General features: G+C 36.4%; 1 protein-coding gene across 5 annotated transcripts in view; it reads left to right on the top strand.

The window, feature by feature from the left end:
• The window catches only part of AP3B1 (adaptor related protein complex 3 subunit beta 1), a 297879-nt gene that overhangs the window by 199105 nt on the left and 74895 nt on the right, over positions 1–23879 (top strand). For 3 of the 5 annotated variants that reach the window (XM_073993667.1, XM_045393910.2, XM_045393911.3), the window contains 2 exons: positions 798–870; positions 10265–10371. In XM_073993667.1, the coding sequence (XP_073849768.1) occupies positions 798–870; positions 10265–10371 (180 nt within the window). Of the gene's footprint in view, positions 1–797; positions 871–10264; positions 10372–12060; positions 16427–23879 lie in introns of those variants that run through there. The other 2 variants (XM_045393913.3, XM_045393914.3) reach the window with 2 other exon arrangements.

Below are 23879 nucleotides of genomic sequence, written 5' to 3'. Positions count from 1 at the left end.
ATTAATACAATTTTCTTTTTAAAAGATTTACAAATTTTTTCTCAATCTCTAACCAAACTGTGAACAGTTCAGGCTTAGGGGCACTGTATTCTGGTTCATGGATATATACATTTTGTAAGTACAGTAGACCAAATAAGCAAGTATCTGCTGGGGGAAGCCCTAATTATATGCAGATATGTTTTGAAATATTTATTTTCTCTACAAAACAGTAGAAAAAGTGAGTGAGTCCTTTCAACTCTAAAAAGAAAGAGCCTGGGAATGTCATTTATAGATTTTAGTGAATATCTTTGGCAAAGAAGTTTGATACAACCCAGTATAGAAACATAAAATATCTAGTACAATGCCTGTCACAAACTGTATCAGAAAAGGCTGACCTATCACAAGCCTATCAAAAATCTCTGAGCTCTGCATATATTGAGTATTTCTTTTTCTAAAGTAAACCTGTTTAGAAGTTATTTTCAAGAATATTTGTGGACTCTCTACCGAAGAGCCACTTTACATTTTTATGTTAGCTAGAAGTTGTCAGGTTATAAAATAATTATATACCTTTAAATTTTCTTCTGACATTTATAATTTTTAAACACACAATAGTTTAAAATAACGGTTTGCATAGTGGGTAAGAAATACTTTATGCTAATTGAGACAAATGTTGATTCAGGAAAACATTTTGTATAACCATACAGAAGTTCAATTTGTTGATACCACTAAGCAGAGAAAAAAAATGTTTTGGAATATTAAGGACTACACAGATTTTTAAAACAGAACATGTGATAAATGAAATATTTGTTATTTTATAGGAGAAAGAAAAGAAAACAAAACAAGGTAGAATTCCTCTTACCAAAGATGTTTCACTTCTAGATTTGGATGATTGTAAGTATTATAATTTAAAATATTTCTTCTGTGTTTAGTAAGAGTATTTTTTATTTGTATAGTACCTTTTATTTACGTGTCCCAAAATATATCAATATTTATTATGTAAGACTTATAGATGAATAATGCAAGAAAGTTTTGGAAATCAGTGATATTTGTTTATTTCATCTATTCAGCATATCACTTTATTATCACATGAACAAATATAGATGGCCAAATAAAAGTATACAAAATTCATTTTTAAATCTTTTGCTTTAGTAATTTATATGTGTTTTGTTAAATAGTCATCCATATCTTATAACTTCTACATTGTGAAATGTGGATTATGGGGATTGACACATCTAACTTAAGGAGGTAGAGGATTAAGGAAATGGAAAGGACATCACCATCTTCCACTTGGCACAATTTTAGTAGCAATGGAAAATAGGTTACAAAGCTTTTGGAGGCCAGTTTCGCTACCCCTATCAGTCTTTTACCTGCAAAAAATCTTTGTCCCAGCAAATCTTAAGAATTCAGAATCCTACAAATATATTCACCCAAGTGTGCAGAGATGTATATATATTTATCACCTCCCGTTAAATCCTCCTGCATTGTGAGAGAGAGATAGTGGTACTTTGTTGCACTAGGAGAAGAGTAACAAGAAGTGAGATTTCATGAATATTAAACTACTGTCATTTTTTGATAGAGATTTTCTGTGCTGGGAGTGAGTTATGTTTTAGATTATCTCATTCTGTCATAGATCTGTTCTGCTTATATTGTTTACCTGCCCTGTCCCCAATAGCCATGGCATATACCTAATATAGAGAAATTAAAATATATAACGCAGAGAAATAACAGAGAAACTAAAAATAAAATTGGAGTTAAATTTGAATCATGTTTTACATATTAGCTAAGATTTTGAGGTTTGGTAACATCCAGTGTTGCTAAGGTTTGGAGAAACAGATGTACATGTTTTTGGTAGAAATATAAATAGGTACAGCTCTTTGGAGTCATTTTAGCAATATCTATCAAAACTTAAATTGCACATATCCTTTCACGTAGCTGTTCTTCCCCACCCCCCGAGGCGGAATCTTACTTTGTTGCCCAGGCTGGAGTGCAGTGGCACTACCTCGGCTAACTGCAACCTCAGCCTTCTGGGTTCAGGCAATTCTCCTGCCTCAGCCTCCCGAGTAGCTGGGACTACAGGCACGTGCCACATCACGCCCATCTAATTTTTTGTATTTTTAGTAGAGACGGGATTTCACTGTGTTAGCCAGGATGCTCTTGATCTCCTGACCTCGTGATCCACCTGCCTCAGCCTCCCAAAGTGCTGGGATTACAGGCGTGATCCACCACACCCCGCCGACATAGCAGTTCTTTTCCAGAAATTTATCCTACTGATAAACTACTGATAAAATCAGATCTTATTTCTTTCTTATTTTAAACCCTTGAATTTAATGGCTTAATTTTGCATTTAGATGAAAGCCCATACTCCTTTCCCAGGTTTCTCAGACTGTGGATGATCTGACCCCTCTCTGCTTCTTATCCACATTTCATCCTACTTTGTTTTTATGCGTTTGTTACACGTACCAGGCTCATTTCTGTCAAGGGCCTGTCTACTGCTGTTCCCCTGCTGAGAACAGTTCCCCCAGATTTGGCAGGCTGATCCTTACTTCCCCAACTCAGAAGTCACCTACTCTTACACACTGTCTTGGCCCCTTTGAGCTGGCATAACAAAATACCTTAGACTGGATAATTTATAAACAGCAGAAATTAATTGTTCGTAGTTCTGGAGGCTGGGATGTCCAAGATCAAAGTGCCAGCATATTTGATAATTGGTGAGGGCTAGCTCTGCTTCAAAGATAGTGACTTCTGTTTCCTCATGTGACAGAAGGAGGAAACACCATCCCTTATATCCCTTTTATAAGGGCACCAAGCCCATTCGTGAGGGTAGAACCCCCATAACCTAATTACCTATTAAAGGCCCCACCAGAGTCTGCATTAGGTTTCAATATGAATTTTGGAGAGACACAAATATTCAGACCATAGCACAAACCTTCACCTGTTATTCTTGTCTTCATGGCATTTTTCACTATCTGAAATTACCTTAAAATTTTGGTATCTGATTATTGTCTCTTTCTCCTGACTAAGATATAAGTTCCATGAGGACAGGATCTCTCTCTGTCTTGCTCACTGCTATTCCTAGTGTATAGAGTGGCTCCTGCCAGTTAGTGGGTACCCAGTAAATTTTTCTTGAATTAATAAAACATATAAAGGCATATATAAAAATTTCATTGTGGCATTGTTCATTGGTTAGCTCCGGTGTCCTTGTGATGTAGGACTAACCTGGGAACAGACAAGAGTAAGACTTTCTTTTTTTTTTTTTTTTTGGAGATGGAGTCTTGCTCTGTCGCCCAGGCTGGAGTGCAGTGGCCAGATCTCAGCTCACTGCAAGCTCCGCCTCCCGGGTTTACGCCATTCTCCTGCCTCAGCCTCCCGAGTAGCTGGGACTACAGCGGCCCGCCACCTTGCCCGGCTAGTTTTTTGTATTTTTTGGTAGAGACGGGGTTTCACCGTGTTAGCCAGGATGGTCTCGATTTCCCGACCTCGTGATCCGCCCGTCTTGACCTCCCAAAGTGCTGGAATTACAGGCTTGAGCCACTGCGCCCAGCCAAGTCTTTCATTTTATATTTTGTATCTTTCTGTGACATTTGGGTATCTGACACATGTATGTTTGTAACCTTCATAATTTTAAAGTTTAAAATTATAAAAGAATAACAGTAAAGTACATTTAAAAAGGAACAAAGAGTAAATGTTACAAGAGACTAGAATATACTAATTACAACTTTTTCTTCTTATATTCAACTTTGGATTTCCTGGCAACTATGGTAAAAAAAGAAAAACCTATAAAATGATATAATTGTTATAGTTCCATTCTATAAAAAGTATATTTTTATATGTTGAGACACAAACTTTTTTAAAAAATCAAGTTTTTAAGAATTGAGATGAAAGTTTTTTTGAATTTTTAAGGGAACTTTGATCCCAACCCACATTTTTTAACTCAATATAGGATATAGTACTTCTCTTTGTTTTTAATACCCAAGTGCTCCTTTCTTTAAAAATCTTTCATAGTCCTGCATTTGTCAGAAATGACACTTGAAACTCTCGTTAACAAGTCAGTTCAGCCTACGTTTTCTGGATCGTCTGCTAAGTGCAAGGTACTTTGGTAGGTACTGTAATAGATAAATAGAATTTAGTCATTCCCTTCCAAAAACTAAAATCTAGTCAGAGACACAGATACCTGGACAAGTAACTATTGTATATGAGAGAAAAATAGAGATTCATAGTATAGTGAGGAAACAAAGAGGGAGATGAAAACCCCTCTTTAGGGTTTTCATTAACCCCAAATTTAGAAACTACAAAAACCTTGTGGAAGAACCATGATGTAAGCTTAGAGATAAAGACAAGCAGAGTGCCGACTTCATTATATGCCTCCTATTAGCCTACAGTAGTTTTCCATTGCCCATGGCATGCAGTTTGTTGCTCAGACACTAAAATGTCACTCTCCAGTGGCTTTAGTTCTCAACTGTGAGAATTAGATTAATCTTGAAAGAAGGCCAGACACATTCCCTGTGTTTTATCTAAGAGGCACATCATAATCCACACGGGTTGTTTGCTAGGTACACAGTACATACCAGGAAGACTGCAAGTACTGAATTTATTCATTTCTTCATTCAGGAAATGTTAATTGAGTACTTGCTATGATCTTTATAATCTGCTACATACTGGAGATTTCTAAATGAATACAATATTGTCCCTACCCAAGGAACACTCAAAGTGTAATGGGAAAAACAGATAAATTGGCAATTAGATTGCCTCATTATAGATGAAATGAGGAGAAATGCACAAAATACTGTTTGGTATCAAGGTACCTAATCCACCTAGCAGTATCAAAATTTACCTTTTGAGTTGAGTTTAAGAAAGCATCAGTTGGCTGAGCATGGTGGCTCACACCTGTAATACCAGCACTTTGGGGAGCCTAGGTGGGCACATCACCTGAGGCCAAGAGATCGATACCAGCCTGGCCAACATGGTGAAACCCCATCTCTACTAAAAATACAAAAATTAGGCAGGTGTCGTGGCGCACGCCTGTAATCCCAGTTACTCAGGAGGCTGTGGCAGGAGAATTGCTTAAACCTGGTAGGCAGAGGGTCCAGTGAGCCAAGATTGCGTGACTGTACTCTAGCCTGGGTGACAGAGCAATGCTCCATCTCAAAAAAAGAAAAAAAGCATCAGTCAAGCAGTTGGAGGCATGAGGGGAGGGTATACTAGGCAGAATAAAGGCGTGGAGGAGGGAAAGAGCTTGCTACTATCAGAATCAATGATTGTCTCTCTCTTAAGGCAGCAACCCTAGTAATAGACTGACTCTATTACAAAGTAATTTGGTTATTTCTCTTACTATTTCCCCTATTGTATCTGTTGAGGGGATGTTATCATGAGCACAGAGATTAGTCCTATGCTTTTAATCAGTTTAGTAGTTTCTTTGTGTCTCATTTTATTCATTTGTAATTTTTTTTAAAGACTGTAAAACTTCTACAGTTTCTTTAGATCATTAAGTTATATGACTCTCTTTCATGGGAGTCAGTTAACAATACATGAGAAAAATATTTGTTCTAGGATAATATATGACCTAACAGTCTTTTGTTAGACTTAGAGATATCAATATGCTTTCTACGTTTCAGGCATATTTTATATTCCTGGAAATTACAATATATTTTAGGGCCCCATACCATGTGCTCTCAGTAGGACAATCATAAATCAGTCATCATATTCTAGTGTTCTTTTATAGGAAATGTAAACCTATGTCATTACATTGTTAGTACAAGTGACAGTGAAGTATTTAAAAAATCTCTGTCAGCCAACAATAATCATACTTCAAATAAGCCTTATGATATGTAATATCACATTGTTAAGTGAATTGTGGTCAAGGCAGTAGAGTGGAGTCGCTGAGAGGACAGTGGAGCAAGCTGTCTGAGTTTCAATCCCAGCTCTGTTACTCACTAGTTGTGTCATCTTGGGCAATTTACTTAACCTCTCCATGCTTTAGCTGCTTTGTCTATAAAATTGAGATGCTTTGTCTATAAAATACTTTTGGGAGTCATTTAATTCTCAAAGGATGAAATGAGTTGATATATGTAAAAGCATTTAGAACTGTGCCTGACACAAGATAGGCATTACTGGGGTTAGTAATGATGCTGGTGCTGATGATGCCAATGATACAGATGATGCAGCAAATTACAAATTAAATAACAACATATTAAGCCATTATATATTCAGTTTTTCTTATTCTTAAATCTTAAGGCAATGCTTTGATCAGAAGAATAATTGCATAATTATTATATTAGATCTACTTTTAGAAAAGAAAATATTTTATAGAAAGTTTTTAAAACAAAAAGAAGAAAATAAAATTAACTTGTAATCCAAACACCCCAGGTTAACATTCTGACATATCAGTTTAGATTCTCTTCATATGCAAATCCCCCCCTCCAAATTGGATTGTACTGAGAAACTGTTTTATCACTTGCTTTCTCCTCTGTTTAAAGTACGTGTTCTTAGCCGGGGTGGTGGCTCATGTCTATAATCTTGCACTTTGGAGGCCAAGGCAGGAGGATTGCTTAAGCCCAGGAGGTCAAGGCTGTGGTGAGCTGTGATTGTGCCATCGCACTCCAGCCTAAGTGACAGAGCAAGACCCTGTTTCCAAAAAAACACAAAACCTACGTTCTTTATAACTGCATGGTTGTCCTTTATCCTGTTATAACAAATTCTGTTTAACAGATTTACTATTGTTGGGAATTTAGCTGGTTTCCATTTTTTTGCTATCATAATTAGTGAGGTAACATTCATCATTGTAAATATATATTTCAATATCTCTGTAACTGTTTCCTTAAGATACATTTCCAGGAATAGTATTGCTGGAACAAATACTTTGAAGAATTTGTTTGTCCAAAATTGACTTCTAGGCTTGGCATGGTGGCTCATGCCTGTAATCCCAGCTACATGAGAGGCTGAGACAGGAGGATTGCTTGAAGCTGGGAGTTCGAGACCAGCCTGGACAACAAAGTGAGACTCCTGTCTCTACAAAAAGATAGAAAAATAAGCGGGGCATGGTGGCATACACCTGTAATACTAGCTACTCAGGAGACTGAGGCAGGAGGATCACTTGAGTCCAAGGCTGCACTGAGCTGTGATTATGCCACTCCACTCCAGCCTGGGAGACAGATAAACTCCTCAAAAATAAGTAAATAAAATCACCTTTCAGAAAGCTTGTACCAGCTTACACAGTATCAATATGAGGGTGGTATATTCCTTGTACCTTCACCAATGCTAGATTTTGTATTTTAAAATTACCTTTTCTAATTTGACAGGTGGACATGATATTTCATTTTAACTTGTATGCTACGACATTTTTTTAAAAACCCTATAGAGTCACTTTGTTTTTACACATTACTAATTAAATACTTCAGCACGGTCAACTAGCCTCAGAATTCACTTTAGGATAAGCTTTCAATGCCAACTTTCATCTCGCCATACCTGCAAACAGATGCATAATCATCTCTTTAATACCAGAGCACACATCTTCTGAAATGATATTAAAACCCATCCTTTTTTTAAAAAAAGAGCAGAACTTGCTTGTGGTGTGAATTTTCTTCTCTTGTCTCTTGATAGTATTTAGCCAAGCCACCGTTGAAATCAGAGGCTGTTTCTTATTCAGTTTTTTATTCCTTACATGGGCATTCTAATATTTTGAAAGGATGGATGGTGGGTTGGTGGGTAGACAGGTATACAAAGGAATGAACAAACATGCATTTAGAACTTACCTGAAAAGTTACTTGTTGCATTGGAAGGCAATATATTATGATCCAAGTTAGAAGAAGCAGTTTCTAATTCTATAGTGGTTCTACCATTCACTTTTTTAATGACCTTGTCAATATTAGTCTCCCTGTGGCTCAGTTTCCAGTGTCTTCAATATTAAATGCTCTTTCTAAGCCTTCAGATTGCCATTGCCTCACTTCGTTCCTAAACTATTGTAAACTCTTCCGTACTCCCAACCCTGCCTTCAGTCTGTGCATTGTACTGCCATCTGATTGACCATCCTGCAGGACCATATTCATTGTCATTCCTCTGTTTGATTGATTTTTGACTGTTCCCCTTGGTCAATAGGATAAATCCAGTCCCCTTAGTTTTTCAGTTTCCCACCTCCCAGTCTTTGTTTATAGCATTCTGTTATCCAACAATTAACTGGCTTCTTTCTTTCCTCTTGTTCAAATCCCACCCTTACTTAAAAATTGGACTTCATTCCCTCCTATTCATGAAGCCTCCTCTTCCACTCCATCTCTAGTGATCCTTGTTTTCCCCCGACTCTGTGACACTTCCTAACTCTACAGGGGTTTTCAGTGTGGGTCTAAGGAAGCCTGGGGATTTGAAGCTGTGCTTCAGCCGCACTAAGTGAGCACGGGGAAGACCAAGAGCTCCACTACCTCCCCATCCAACCTCCAGGCTGCTTTTTAAATTATATATGTTGAGATTTTATTTAGTGTTTCCTTTGAATTTTTTCTTCTTTGGCCATATCATTTATGGACTGTATTGTTTCTTTTTAATTTTTTTTTCAGATATGTGTATCTCTTTTTCTTAATTAGGTTTTGTTACTTAAGGATCTTGAACTTTTTGTCTCTCACTTGCTACCTTGCAGAAGAAATATTTGTTGTTAACTTTATGGATTAATATTTGTTCTGCCTTGTTCACTGGATATTGTGAGACTAAAATGAAAAAAAGATGCTTTGAAAATTACTGTCGCACCTGGGTGTCATGGCACACACCTGTAGTCCCAGCAGTTTGGGAGGCCAAAGTAGGAGGATTGCCTGAGCCTAGGAATTAGAGACCAGCCTGGGCAACATGGGGAGACCCTATCTCTTAAAAAAAAATGCTGGGTGTGGTGGCATGCACTTACTTAGGAGGCTGAGATTGCTTGGGCCCAGGAAGGGATTGCACCACTTTACTCCAGCCTGGGCAACAGAGCAAGACCCTATCTCCAAAAATAAAAAATGTCAAATTAAGTAAATGTTATTCCCTTTAGAATATTATTTTGGAGTGAGAACTTGTTGGAAGCTAAAACTTGACCACGTTTTAATGTATTTTATTCAAATGGTTTAGAAGCACCAAAAATTAATGTTATTGTCTGTTCACACAGACTAGCAGATATGCAAACATATAAAGACACAAATTTGTATTACATGAGAAGTACAGTTATAGAAGTTTGCCCAAGTATATCTGTGGAACAAAGAAGGCACATATAAGCTGTTTGCAGGTGAGCCAGAGAGTGTTTTCCTTTTAAAGGGTAGCTTGCCAGATCAAAGTTGCAAGATGGGCAAGGCAGAGAAGTAGGCAAACAGAGTAGAATATAAAAGGCTCCAAGATATAGAACAAGATCTTGGGAACTATTATCCCATAGAGCTAGCACATAACAGTGCTGAAATTGGAGATAAGCTGGCCCTGAATAGTCCAGTATGGTGTCCACAAGCCACATGTAATTACTTAAATTAGTCAAAATTTAAAATGCATTTATTTAGTCATACTAGCCACATATCAAGCAGATGTTAGGCATATGTGGCTAGTGGCCACTTTTATTAGATGTAGAACATTTCCGTTATCACAGGAAGTGCTATTAGACAGGACTGGGGCAGACTATAGAGGACTTTGTGAACTTAATTGAGGAGTTGGGCTTTTATCTTATAGGCAGTTATGAGCCTTCGAAGAGTCTTAAGCAGGGAAGTAACATGATCAGACTTGGATTTTTAGATTTCCAAACTTACAGTATCAGTTCTCAAGTATATAGCAGGTTTAGAATCAGTCAAACATTTCCATCTAGCACATAGCTTTTGCTGAAAAAGTATAATTACAAGGGAATTAGGTAGCCTGGACCCCGAATTAGAGTAGAGAATAAAATAGATATAGGATTGAAGCATCTTTCAAGACTTCTAATTCCACTGGAGCATTCTCTTGGAAGCGATTGTTATTTTGATAGTCTGGGGGAAAAAATGCTTCTTTACCTTTTTAGGGAGATTACTGGGTGATAAATGTTAGTGATAATGTTATGTGAAAAAATTTTCACAAACTATTACTCAAGATATTTATATCTTTATTTTGTTATAGGATTTACCATTATGTTTTGAAAGCTAAGACTAATAACTGCCATGACTTGATAATAACTTGACTAAATCAAGATGTTAAATAGAATTGTCATACATTTATTAATCAAAGTAATTTAATTAGATTTACTAACAAAATAAAAATGTTGCTTTTAATAATTTGAATTAAATGTTCATGCACATTTACTAATTTGGGCCTTTTCTTACAGTTAACCCAGTATCCACTCCAGTTGCACTTCCCACACCAGCTCTTTCTCCAAGTTTGATGGCTGATCTTGAAGGTTTAAACTTGTCAACTTCCTCTTCAGTCATCAGTGTAAGTTATTTTTAAAATACACCAGCTCAGTTTTCTTATGTTGCCATTGTATCTTTTTTATTAAAATGTAAATACTTGAAGTGGATTCTTAGTTTGGAACAGATTCTTCTCTAAGAACAAGCCCAATGTAGCTAAGACCTTTTAATTTTTTAAATAATTTACTCAAACCATTGTCTTCTCAGTTTTTTTCCCTTGTCCGCACTTAATTATCATCTGTATGTTTTTCTCTGGTATTGTTACATATCTGTGACATACAAAGGTTTTTCACCACATTGACCCAGTACATACACCTGAACTGTGCCACAAAAAGTTGTCTACATTAACAGACTTTCGTTTCCGTAATCATTTTATTCCTACCATACTATTTTTTCATAGACTATTAAAAACTCATGACTGTTTTTATTTAAAAGTTCAAGATAACTTTTTTCTTTGTCTTATTTTTGTACATTTATTTACATGTGTTGGTGTCTTTAAAATTATTCTGTAATGTTATTTATAGAATGTGATGTGAAGTGAGGCTAGAACCTACCTGTCACAAAATAATGCAAAAACCATCAACTTACCATGGTATTTGAAGCTACCACAACTTTTTATTGTGTTAGCATATTATATCCACTAACCTTTCACTGTAAATCAAGCATGCTGCCTAAGATATATAATCTGTTGATATGCTTGACCTCTTGTTAATTTGTTGTCAGAAATCTGACAGACTAAGAGACAGAATAGTGAGCTTTGATGGGCACAGGTAGCTTCAGTAGATCTGGTTCTCAGGGCTGGCAGGGTACTACAGGGTATGTAACTGATCATCTGAACTGCCTGGGAGCATAGAGCTGCTTCTGCCAAAAGTGGGAGAAAGAAGTGCCTAATTCTTGTGTGTTATTATGGAAAAAAATTCCTCCATCAAAGCAAGTATGCTATCAGGGCTATGCAGTGAAATACTGAAAAAAGCTATCTGCATTTCCATTCAACATTGGTCACCTCGCTTAGAAAGTACAGGTGAAAAGTTTTAAGCTACAATGTTCTCTTTAAGCATAGAATGAGATTATCTCTTAACCACTCAGAAATGAATAAGAATGGTATTTGCGATTTTAATTTGTCCTTGTTTCTAAAAGGAAAAGGCACATTAAAAGATATGAAGGGGGAAGCATTGAAAATAAGCAGTTAAGTCTTTCATTTATTCAGGTAATAAATATTTACTGAGCATTTGTGGTAGGCTCTAAAGAAAAAGTGTTAATCAAAAAATCAATAGTGAATCAGTGAATACCTTGAATGGAACAGGAGGTCCCTAAAACCTTGGTTGGCAGTAAGGTAGTGAATAAATAGTAACTTGGGCTCTGATATCAGATGTCCAGGGTGCAAACCCCTGCTTTGCCACTTAATAGCTATGTGACTGTGGGCAAATTGGTACTCTTAAACCTCCTTTTCCTATGAGAATACTGTCCACCTCATAGGATTGTTATGAGATTAATGAAATAATATATGCAAAGCTCTTAGAACAGTGACTGACACATTGTCATTACTCAGTAAATATTAACGAATATTCTCCAAAGTGATATATGTGATAATGGACCTGAGTGTAGACTCTTCTACTTTATTAACTATAAGAAGAAAGCAGTTGAGATTAGAAAAGCTTGTAGTAAATTTTCATTCATCACAAAGTAATTGACAGACTCACCCTTTTATACTAAGGAAAATGTTTATTGAGATGGTCTCTTCAAAGGAAAGAAAACCACTCCATCTAAAGTTGGGCAAAAAACGACCACCAGTTGACACGGCTGAGTGAAGCAGGACCACAACACTCACTCCCCAAAAGCTAACAAAATGATCAAACAAGTAGTGCTAAAAAGAATGACAACCAGAAGTTCACCAGCAACAATAAAATAAGGACAGGAATAGAACTTTAAACAAAGAAAATGCTAGAACTCTGAAAAATGGAACCTGTAGAGATAAACTGAATATTCTGCTGCAGAATGGCATGGCTCCTAGTAGCACATCCAGCCCTCAAAACAGTACTGAGAAAAGAAGAAGAATCAGCCAGAGTTTAATCTTCTTCATTATGTGTCTGAATTTGGAAAGAAGTGGACGGAAGACATCAGAGGAAAATAAGGAAACCCCTCAAGAATTACAACTCCCATATAATGCTATGAGATCTCAATAAATCTAGGAGCTTTTTTGGATCCTGAAATGAAGTTCATAGATGATAGAGTACATCTATAATTTTAAAGTCAACATGTTGTCCTAGTTGAATAGAAAAAATAAAAGTAACATATAATAAACTAGTATTTTCAATGATATGTAACTGTTTGACCATGACTACACTAGAAGTAGTTAAATGATGCTGGCACTCATATATAGAACTCATGAATGTGAGAACTATATGTGCAGATTTATATAGGTGTGTTGTTCGGCAACTCAAATGCTATGGGTTGCGGTATTGCCATCAGTGACATAGTTTTCCAAACACTGAACAGTTTTTCTGCACCAAAGTAGTTGCATTCCTGGAAAACTGAACCTGTTAAAATCTTGCCAAAGAGAAGAAAAACTTCGTATTTTGTGTGAAATGTTCTAGGATCAAGTAATTTTAAGCACGTTTTCACCTCACAAATGTTTAACAAGACATTTGAATGTTAATAGTTTCATTTTCTCATAGTAGGAAACAGAGCTTTTGTGAGGGACATGGTACAGTCTGTATCGTCAGGATCTGCCCTGTTCATTACCACGAACATCTAGCATTCCTGGCCTTCACTCCTTAAAGCTAGCGGCATCCTTTACTGTCCCTCCCTCCAGTCGTGTCCTAGCTGTAAACGTCAAAGCATTATGTAGCGGTGAGAAGCACAGGCTCTTGATTCAGACTCCCTGTGTTCAAATCAGAGTTCTGCACTTTACAAATTAGAGACTTTGGGCAAGTCAATTCCCCTTCCAGTACCTCTATTGTTTTCACCTGTAAAATGATCATGCTACCTACCTCATAGGATTGTTGTTGGTATTAAATGATTAACAAACATGAAATGTTTATAACAGTAACTGATACGTACTAATAACTAAATATTTCCTGTTATCATTTTCATTACATGTATATCATTAGTGCAACTTTATAAAGGAAATGAAGTGTGACCCAAGAAAACTGTGTTTTCTTCTTACTATTAAGGCTGTACATAGATATGCTGAAACATGAAAATTACTATGGATTCTACTTTAAAGAAAAAAGAGTGGGGATACTGCTGATTGTTGAAACCAAGGAAAGGGTGATTCAAAGTAATAGAATCAGTAGCTGTAAAAATTGTGGTCGTATGATTGAGTATAAATGATAAAAATAAGAAACGAAAACTAGAAAGTGAGGAACGATGACAGGATGCATGGTAATTATTTTTTCAATGTAGGAAAACACTCAGTAATATGCAAAATTGAAACCACTTTTGTTTTTGTTTTTAATGAAATGCAGACCTCTTAATGATTTGTATATACTCAAAGAACATTTCTCTGATGTTTTGGAGGGTTTTTTATTTTTTGGTTTTAATTCCATTTCTTTTTCTTCAAAGTAAGATTATAGTCCCATTCTAAGGGATAATTTGTCTGTTTTTCTGTATATCTGTCAGTGGGTACAGAAGTGTCACGTTCACTATGGTTAACAGTTGCTTTAGATGGAATGGTTTCAGAATGACTTGTTGATTGTTTTGGTACTTTTCTGTAATGTTTAAATGTTTTATAATTTATAATAAATGATAACTTTTTAAAACAAATTACTACTATAAAAATGAACAAAAGGACAAAAACCAGAAAAATTAATTTATGATATAACAAATCAGAATAGTGCTTACTTCTAGGAGAATTAGTGCTTATAAGGAAAAACAAGAGTAGCTTTTCGGGTGCTGATAATGTTCTGTCTTTTGATATGGGAGCTGTTACATGGTTGTATTCAGTTTATGAAAAAAATCATTGAGCTTTGCACTTAAGATATGTGTACTTTATGTATATTGTACTTCAATAAAACATTTTTAAAAGTGGACAAATGATATAAACACATTCATAGAGGAGGAAATATAGATGATAATATGTGAAAAAGGTTCAGTGGTAGTAATGAATAAATGTAGATTTAAAGAACTATCTTGCTTGTAACATTAGCAAAAATCACAAAAACCAACATCTGTTGTTGCTGAGGTATGCAATGAAGCAGGCATTATACACTGCTCCACTGGTAAAAGTATAAATTATTACATCATTCTGGATGGCAGTTGGGCTATCTGTATAAAAAGCCATCAAAATATGTATACCTTTTGACCAGGTAATCTCATGTCTAGATTCTTCTTCTAAGGAAATAATTAGAATTACAAAGATTTATGTGCATGGTTGTTTAAACTTAAATGTCTAGTGATAGTAGTGATGGTTACAAAAAGTATACAAAAACAATTTAAGGAATTTTGTACAATTATTAAGATTTTATTACATATTTTAATAAGATAAAATATGGTATAATGTAAGGTGGAAAAAGGGATACCAAATGTTATGTATATTATCTCAATTTTGTAAAATTGTACAATTGTACTGTTTTCAAATACAGGGAAATTGAAAGAGTAGAAGAAACTGCATCATAATTTTAAGAGCTTTTATGAATGATGAGATTATGGATGTTTTATATTTAATTTTCTTTTACATATTTTTAAATATCTTCCATTTTCTCTTAATCAAGATGTAACACATCTATTACCCGAAAAGCAATACTTTTAAAATAGAAGTGGAAAGCACATATATGAATGATGAGGATTCCTTTTTATTTGTTTGGGTCCTTTTCCTTTTCCTTTTCCTTTTCCTCTTCCTTTTCTCTTTCTTTTTCTTTTCTTTTCTTTGGGTCTGGCTCTGTCGCTCAGGTTGGAGTATAGTGGTGTGATCTTGGCTCACTGCTATCTCTGCTTCCTGGATTCAAGCCATCCTTCTACCTCAGCCTCCCGAGTAGCTGGGACTACAGCTGTCTGGCACCATACCCTGATTTTTATGTTTTTGTTGGTAGATATGGCTAATTTGTTGACTAATTTTTAAATTTTTGTTGGTAGAGCTGGGGTTTTGCCATGTTGCCAAGGCTGGTCTCAAACTCCTGGGCTCAAGTGAACCACTACACTCAGCCAGATTCTTTTTTATTGACCCATCTGATATCTGTCTTTCTAGATCACCACTACTAATTAGTTGGGTGATATTGAGCAAATCATTTGGTTTTTTTTTCAACTATGAAATGATAGCAAGACAGATTTCCGTGTTTCCTTTTAACTCTGATATTCTATGTGTGTATGAACCTAAGATGGAATTTGGAATTAATGAAAATAATGTCACTGGGTTAATTTGAGTAAGTTTGTTAAAATAAAGAGGTGAAACATTTTTTAGTTTATATGATGACTTTCTAGTCCATCTATAATTTTTATTTATTCTAGTAAATGTTATTTGTTTTCCTTATGTATATGAGATTTTTTCAATTAACAAAATATTTACAATGAAACCCAAAGAGCAATTGCTTTTTCACACCAAATATTTTTCTAATTAAAAAAGTCACTATTTGTTCCTATCCTTTGAATTATATATTCAGAACATAGAGATTTTAAAAAATAATGCCTGACAAACATTATTATCATTATAAGGAAAGGCTTTAGTTTTTTAAACTCTATAATAGATATTATCTATAAACACAGCATGTTTTAGTCTTGCCAGAGACTGGCCATTGGCCAACAGATAGCTCCATCGAGAGAACATTTTAGTTCCTGCTATAGTATTTCAGTGAACAAACCGGTTAACTTGGTAAATTTTTTTTTACTGGATTGTTATTAGGTCATGAGTTTAAATCAAGCCCTGCAAACACATAAACATCAGCCCTTAAAATGTAGGCTTCTTGCAGGGATGAAAAAAGAATAGGGGAAAAAGACAATTTTGTATGTAAGAATAAATGTGAAATAAGAATAACTTGTTCACCTCTGGTATTAGAAACGTTGAGTGAAACTTTGATCTGTTGTGCTTTAAATTACTTTGTATATTTGGGTCACAAAAATATTAAAGTGAATAAAACAGTTAAAGTTACCTATTTTAGTGTATGTTCTGCTTTAACTGGTAAACATCAACATGAAACCTTGACTCATCCTTTGCCTTTTTTGTTTCTTCTCAAACTAGTTGTGTAAGAAACTATATTTATTCACTTACTATTTAAGATTATGTTTTTATGGAAAAATCAGGGTCTGACCTTCCTAGGTTACAAGGTTCTCAAGGTGGCTGGGTGTGGTGGCTCACACCTGTAATCCCAACACTTTGGGAGGCCAAGGTGGGCAGGTCACCTGAGGTCAGGAGTTAGAGACCAGCTTGGCTAACATGTTCTACTAAAAATACAAAAAATTTGCCTGGGGTGGTGGCACGTACCTGTAATCCCAGCTACTTGGGAGGCTGAGACAGGAGAATCGCTTAAACCCCGGAGGTGGAGGTTTCAGTGAGCCGAGATTGCACCATTGCACTCCAACTTGGGCAATGAGAGCGAAACTCCATCTTTTTAAAAAAAAAAAAAAAAAAAAAAAAAAAAAGGCTCCCAAGGCAATCCCCAAATGCCATAATACCATAATGGAGGTATACTATCTATGATTCTTTAACATGTAATCACAAATCAGAGGGTTTATGTGGAAATACACTTTTAGAGTTCCACCTTAAAATGCTAAGAACTCATTTAGAAAGACAGAGTGACATTTGTGAAATGCATTGCATCTGGAGCCCAAAGACCTGATTTTCACCCTTGACTGAGCTGTGTTTATTATCATTGTGACTTTGAGCAATTCTTTGACTTGTATAAACTTCCATTTTTAATTTACAAAATAGAGATAATAATTATCCTAAACACCTTTTTTTAAATGAAAATCAAATGAAATAATGATCCTGAAAATGTTTGAATTCTATTCTGTAGCTGTAAACCCTGAAATCTAGTCCAATGGCCCTGGAACAAGTGGGATAGTGATTTGGCAACAGATAATAGATGCAGATTTGAGGATCTTGGCCTAGATATAGACTATAGGAGGAAGGATTCAGTCAAAATTGGGATTGACAGGGTAGAGAGGCTCCAAGGCCTTTATGTTCAGTAATAACATAGGGTTGATGTCATCTATTCCATTTCTTTCCCTTCCTCCAGCCCTCAAATTGGATACTAGAACTATGCAGGAAAAGTGACTCAGTGAAACAAAAACATAAGGTCCTCAGGAAGCACCAGGATCTGCAGAATCAGGGACTGAAAAACCCTTATTGTACAGAAAGGATTATTGCTTAGTCTGCCCAGCAAAGTTGACCATTTTTGTACTGGACATATCTAAATCAGGCAGAAGTTACTGCATGCCAATCCTGAAAGCTTGTTATGGGATTATAGCTTTTTTTTTTATTGCAAAGAATTCATACTAAAAGTAAATATCAGTTTGCTCTAAAATGTTTGGGATTGATTTCATAATTTTTCTCTTCCTCAGAACTTAGAAAAGAAAGTTAAATTTCTTGAATACCTTCAGTGTCTTACCGAGTTAAGGAAAAAACTACAAATAGTTGTATTCCTAAAATCATGTAAAAGGAGCAGTGAGTGGTACATGTCATTCCTTAATAACAAACTTCTTTTGTTTCCTATATACCTCTTTAATACAACCAAGGATAGTGTTACAGTAATTCACGTCCTATAAAATAATGAAGTAATGCTATGAAAAATAAGCTCAGCCATGAACCGAAGCCAGATTATCAGCGGGTTAAGCCATCTCTCATCTTGTTCTTTGTCTTCTCTTCTTTAAGACTAGGGAACTGGTTATTGAATAAGGCTCCCAAGTCTAGCAATAATAACTCAAGGGTACCCTGAATCAACATCTATGGCTTTTCCCTAAATCCTGATCTTAGGGCCATCCATTTGTATTTTGAAATGATCAAGCTATCCTTTACTCCAACTGAAAATTTACTTGCCTAATATTTCACCAGGTCTGCTCACAGGTGTATCACAGAGAGACAGTACCTTTGGCGAAACCATTGTTTAGTTGGTTTTCACTTCATCCAGTTACCAACCAATCAAAGGTTTTTCCACCAATCATATTTTCATACCATTGATTATATTAACCTAGCTTAAATCAAATCTAAAATATGTGTGCTTATTACAATTATTGAATGGTTGCATATGAGGGTTGTTGGGTTTTGTAAAAAAACAGGAAGCTTATTTAAAAATTTTTTAAAGTCAAAGTAGGCTTCTCTGAAAATTAGTTTTAACAGTGTGTTTGAAAAAAAAAAAAATGGAGGCATACCTAGTGGGTATTTCAGAGAGTAATTTGGAAATATTCACTCCAGTTGAATAATGTATTCTCCATGACTCACTAATCAATGTGGCTACACATGAAAACATGCAAGAATGTTCACTGACACATTGTAAGAGAAAAAAAAAAAAAAAGAAAGAAAGAAAATTGGAAACTACATCTATCACTAGAATAGATACATAAATTGTGGCATGCAAATACAATGGAATACTGTGCCAATTGTTAAAATTAATGAACTGGAAATACCGGTTAGACAAATCTCAGAAACAATAGTAAGAAACGTTACAGGCTGGGCACAGTGGCTCACACCTGTAATCCTAGCACTTTGGGAGGCTGAGGCAGGCAGATTGCTTGAGCCCAGGACTTCTAGACCAGCCTGGTCAACATGGCAAAACCCCATCTCTACAAAAAATACAAAAATTAGCAGGGCATGGTGGCACGCACCTGTGGTTCCAGCTACTCGGGAGGTTGAGGTGGGAGGATCACTTGAGCCTAGGAGGCTGAGGTTGTCAAGAGCTAGGATGGCACCACTGCACTCCAGCCTGGGTGACTGAGTGAGACCTGTCAAATAAATAAATAGGAACATTACAAAAGAATACATATAATAGGAAGCTATTTGTAGAAAGTATAAAAGTATGTAGAATTATTTAATTGATTGATGCATACATATGTGGAAAATGTTTAAAACCATACTTGTGGCTGGGTGTGGTGGCTCACGCCTGTAATCCCAGCACTTTGGGAGGCTAAGGCCGGCAGATCACAAGGTCAGGAGATTGAGACCATTTTGGCTGACACGGTGAAGCCCTGTCTCTACTAAAAATACAAAAAATTAGCCGGGTGTGGTAGCGGGTGCCTGTAATCCCAGCTACTTGGGAGGCTGAGTCGGGAGAATGGTGTGAACCCAGGAGGTGGAGCTTGCAGTGAGCCGAGATTGCACCACTGTACTCCAGCCTGGGGGCAGAGCAAGACTACGTCTCAAAAATATAAATAAACAATAAAACAAATAAAACTATACTTGCAACTGGCAAACACCAAATGCAAATTCTGGTTACCTCTAATGCTGGAAGCAAAGAGGAATGCAATCTGGGAGGGGTATACTTGGGATTGTCATTCAGATTTTTAAAGTTTTACTCATGATGCTCGAAGGGGGAGGGACGTTGGCTTTTTGTTTTTGTTTTAATTTGTTCTTTATACTTCTTTGCTTGAATTATTTTATATATGGGTTATAAATGTGAGCTACGTTAAATATAAACTAAAATCCAAAGTATAACTAAAATAAAACTATCAATAGTACACTTAATACTTGAGTCCGGGGTTTGTGCTTCCAAATTCCATTCCTTTTCTTCCGTATCTTTTTGCTTTCCTTTATAATTATATGCTAAATCAATCTTTGTATGTGTATACCATATGTGGTAAACTCCTTAAAATTATTTAATTAATGAAACGCATTTATATGTCCTGTAAAATCATATTTGCTCCATGATAGGGCTTTTCCTTCCTAGATGGTGCAAACTTGGTCCATCCTTCATTCCATGCTTAGTTTTCTTAAATTCTCAATTAGAGTTCAAATTAATGAGGATTCTATTTCAGTAAAATTCTTTTGTAAAAAAGAAAATGTCTTAAGATTCCTGTTTCAAGGAATTATATAAGAAAATTGTAGTGAAATAGAAATATTTCAACCCGGCCGGGCGTGGTGGCTCACGCCTGTAATCTCAGCACTTTTGGGCAGCCGAGACGGGCGGATCACGAAGTCAGGAGATCGAGACCATCCCGGCTAACACGGTGAAACCCCGTCTCTACTAAAAAATACAAAAAACTAGCAGGGCGTGGTGGCGGGCGCCTGTAGTCCCACCTACTCGGGAGGCTGAGGCAGGAGAATGGCGTGAACCGGGAGGCGGAGCTTGCAGTGAGCCGAGATCGCGCCACTGCACTCCAGCCTGGGCGACTGAGTGAGACTCCGTCTCAAAAAATAAAAATAAAAATAAAAATAAAATATTTCAACCCTTTAGATTTTATTTCAAAAAGAATTTTAACTTATGTTAGTCATGTAGTTGATTATGGATGGTACCTTTTTGAAAAATAGAAGAATTGACAGTATTCTAATAAGAGTTTAAAGCAAGATTTGCCTTTGACAAACCCAGACACAGATGGTCTAACTTTCAGATGGTGGAATACTAGCTGTATTACTTATGGCTTGCATTTTGCAATGTGTTCATGAATATAGCCCATAAAAATTTGCAACACCTAAGAGCTTTCATATCTGAAATCCATAAGGCAGATAACAACACGTTTCCCTAATGTTTGTGTTGTTCATAGATATCAGTGAGATGCTCTAGATATTTGCATTCTAACATATATGCAGACTGAAAGGCTTTATTATAGCTTAATTTCATTTACTTAAAAGATAACTTTATTGAACACAGTATGACTAAATCACTATGCTAGGAATTACAGGTAACAGGTTAATAAAACATGGTCGCTTCCTAAAGGAGCTCACAGTTTAGTGAATGAAAAAAACTAGAAAACTTCATTATAGGAGTACAGAGAAGAGAGCAAGTAATTCTGCAATGAGTGCCTATCAATATGGACTTGGATAGCGATATTTGTGTTGGTTCTTGGAGAATGATTGAGTTTACCAACAGGGAAGAAGAGGAGATGCGTATTTCAGCCCAGGGCATGGCCAGATGAAAGAAAAGATAAAATGCATATTATACTTTTGAGAAATTCTATAGCTAGATATAGCTAGTATACAAAATGTATGTTTTGGTGGAGAGAGAAGTAGCTACTGATTGAAAGTCATATTGTGAAACAGTTTGAAAGGAGTTCTGAAGATTTTAGAGCAGGTCATTGATAGTGATCAGATCTTTGTTTTATAAAGTTGTGTGAAAGATTAATCGGATAGGAAGAGAACAAAGGGATAATTTGGTAACGTTTAGATGGATAACTGAGATTTCCACTGGAATGATTATCTGGATAGTGGTACCCAGTTAACCAAGATAGAAAATAAGAAGGAGGAAAGGACAATAACATTGAAATTTTGTTTGGAACATGTTACTCTGAGGTGCTTTTGGAACACCAAGTTGGAGACGTCCAGTAAGAAGGTAAAATCCATTGTGGATTTTAGTGAAAAATTAGGGCCAACTAATTAGAATACAAGCATATGCACAGGTTATGGGTAATAGTTTAAGGGAGGGGAACAGAAGGGAAACCTTGTGGGTGAGAAGAGACAAATGAAGATGGAATCCTAGAGAACATCATGCTTTAGGAGACAACAAAGAAAAAGGCCAAATAAAAGGAGTGAAAAAGGGAGGTGAGTCATAGAGCATGTTGTCAGGAAACTCACAGGTTACTGAGGGTAACAGACAAATCATTAATATAGTAAGTGCTGAACTAGAGACAAATCCACCAAGTGCTCCTGGGTGACAAAGATCTCTTAGAGAAGATATACATATGTAACCTTGGAACTGAATCTGGAAGAATGAATTTGCCTAGGTGGCTGGAGTAGAAGAATGACATTCCTAGCAGAGAAACTAGTATACCTGAAGGGTTGGGGTATGAAAGAACTGGAGTATTGCTGAAACAGTAGTTCAATGTAGGGCTTAAGTGTAGCATGTGTAACCAGATCTGATATTGAGAAGTATGTTGGTGACACACTGTCATGGGAAAATTGTAGTAATGATTCCTTAACTTGTTTTCCAATCTTTTTGTGTCCCAGTACATGTAGAAAAGTGGCAATACCTATAGTGCGTTCTAGGGTACACAGAGAATGCTGAAGGAGGTTAAAGGCAGCCAAGTCCAGGAGCTCCAGCTACCACAGGCCCCAGTTGGCCTTGGGGATTCATGTGGGGCAGTATCACAGCACACCTCTGACCCATTTGTGGCAAATTAGTGAGGGAGCTCTGACTTAGCTACCATAAAGATAACAGATTTGATCCTATGGATCACAAACCCTAAGTGGAATTTAATTTTGGACGGCACAGGAAGGCTCATTAAGAAAAGTGATCATTTCAAAATGCAAAAGTGGTACACTGAGAAATAGTAAGGAATTTCAAGAACAATCCATGAAGCAAACAAACAAAAAGGCCTAATTTGTTGTTATATGTCACTTGGAGGTAGCCAAACTCAAGGTTAAAGGCACAGTCCTCCAGACTAAGTTGGCCCAAGATTTCTGACACCAACTGTAACTTTACGGGTTTCCCAAAACCACTTGCCAGTTCAGTAATTTTCTAGAACAACTCAGAACTCAGAAAAGCACTGTGCTTAAGATTACAGTTTTAGCAAAATGATACAAATTAGAACCAGCCAAAGGAAGATACACCTAGGGCAGATTCTGGGAGGGTTCCAAATGTGAAACTTTTAGGTTACCCTACTGGCATGAAAATCTGGTAATATGCATGGAGTATTGCCAGCCAGGGAAGCTCACTGAACCTCAACATCCAGGGTTTTTATTGAGGCTTCATCATATAGCCTTGAGTGTTTGAACTCTAGCTACATAGTTGAACTCAGTCTCCAGCCCTCCCCTGTCTCTAGAGGTCAGTCTGATATTAAGTGGCTCAGCGCCCCAACCCTCTAATCACATGGTTGGTCTTTCTAGCTTGGCCAGCCTTATCCTGAGTTATCTCCTTAGCATAAGCTATCTGAGGGCCTGTCATGAGTCACCTCAGTGGCATAAATTCTCAGGTGTGGTCCCAAAGGGCCCACCATGAATAACAAAGACACTTTTATCACTGGGGAAATTCCAAGGGTTTAGAGGTGGCCTCTCAAGAGCTAAGAGAAAGTCCTAAGCTCTCTTGAGGTTAGGTCAAATTCCTTACTACACATATGCCAATTAAGTGTTTTATTCATCCCACATGTGTTTATTCAGACCAGAATATGAAGCCATGGATATAGTGGTAAACAAGATGGGCAAGCTTCCTGCCCTGAGAAAGTTTATAGTTGACTGGGAAAATAAAGAAAAATTGCCTCAAAGTACGTAATTACAATATACCAAGCGCTTTGCTTTTTGTAACATAGTTTTGCCTATTTGGAAGTATCTGTAGATACAAGTTGTCTTTATTTATCATTATTTCTCTGGTTATGAACATGAACACTATTATTTGACATTTGCTAAACTCCACATTTCCACCTTTTTTCCTCTGTACCATTATAACTTAAAACCTAAAAGAGTTACTTTCAATATTTGACACAGCTTAAGATTTAGATACTGGAACTACTTTTCTCCTT

This window comes from Macaca fascicularis, chromosome 6 (genome assembly GCF_037993035.2).
Source record: "Macaca fascicularis isolate 582-1 chromosome 6, T2T-MFA8v1.1".
Classification (NCBI taxonomy): Eukaryota; Metazoa; Chordata; class Mammalia; order Primates; family Cercopithecidae; genus Macaca; species Macaca fascicularis.
Note: the sequence above shows the minus strand (reverse complement) of the source record. Positions and strands in the feature narration are given on the sequence as shown.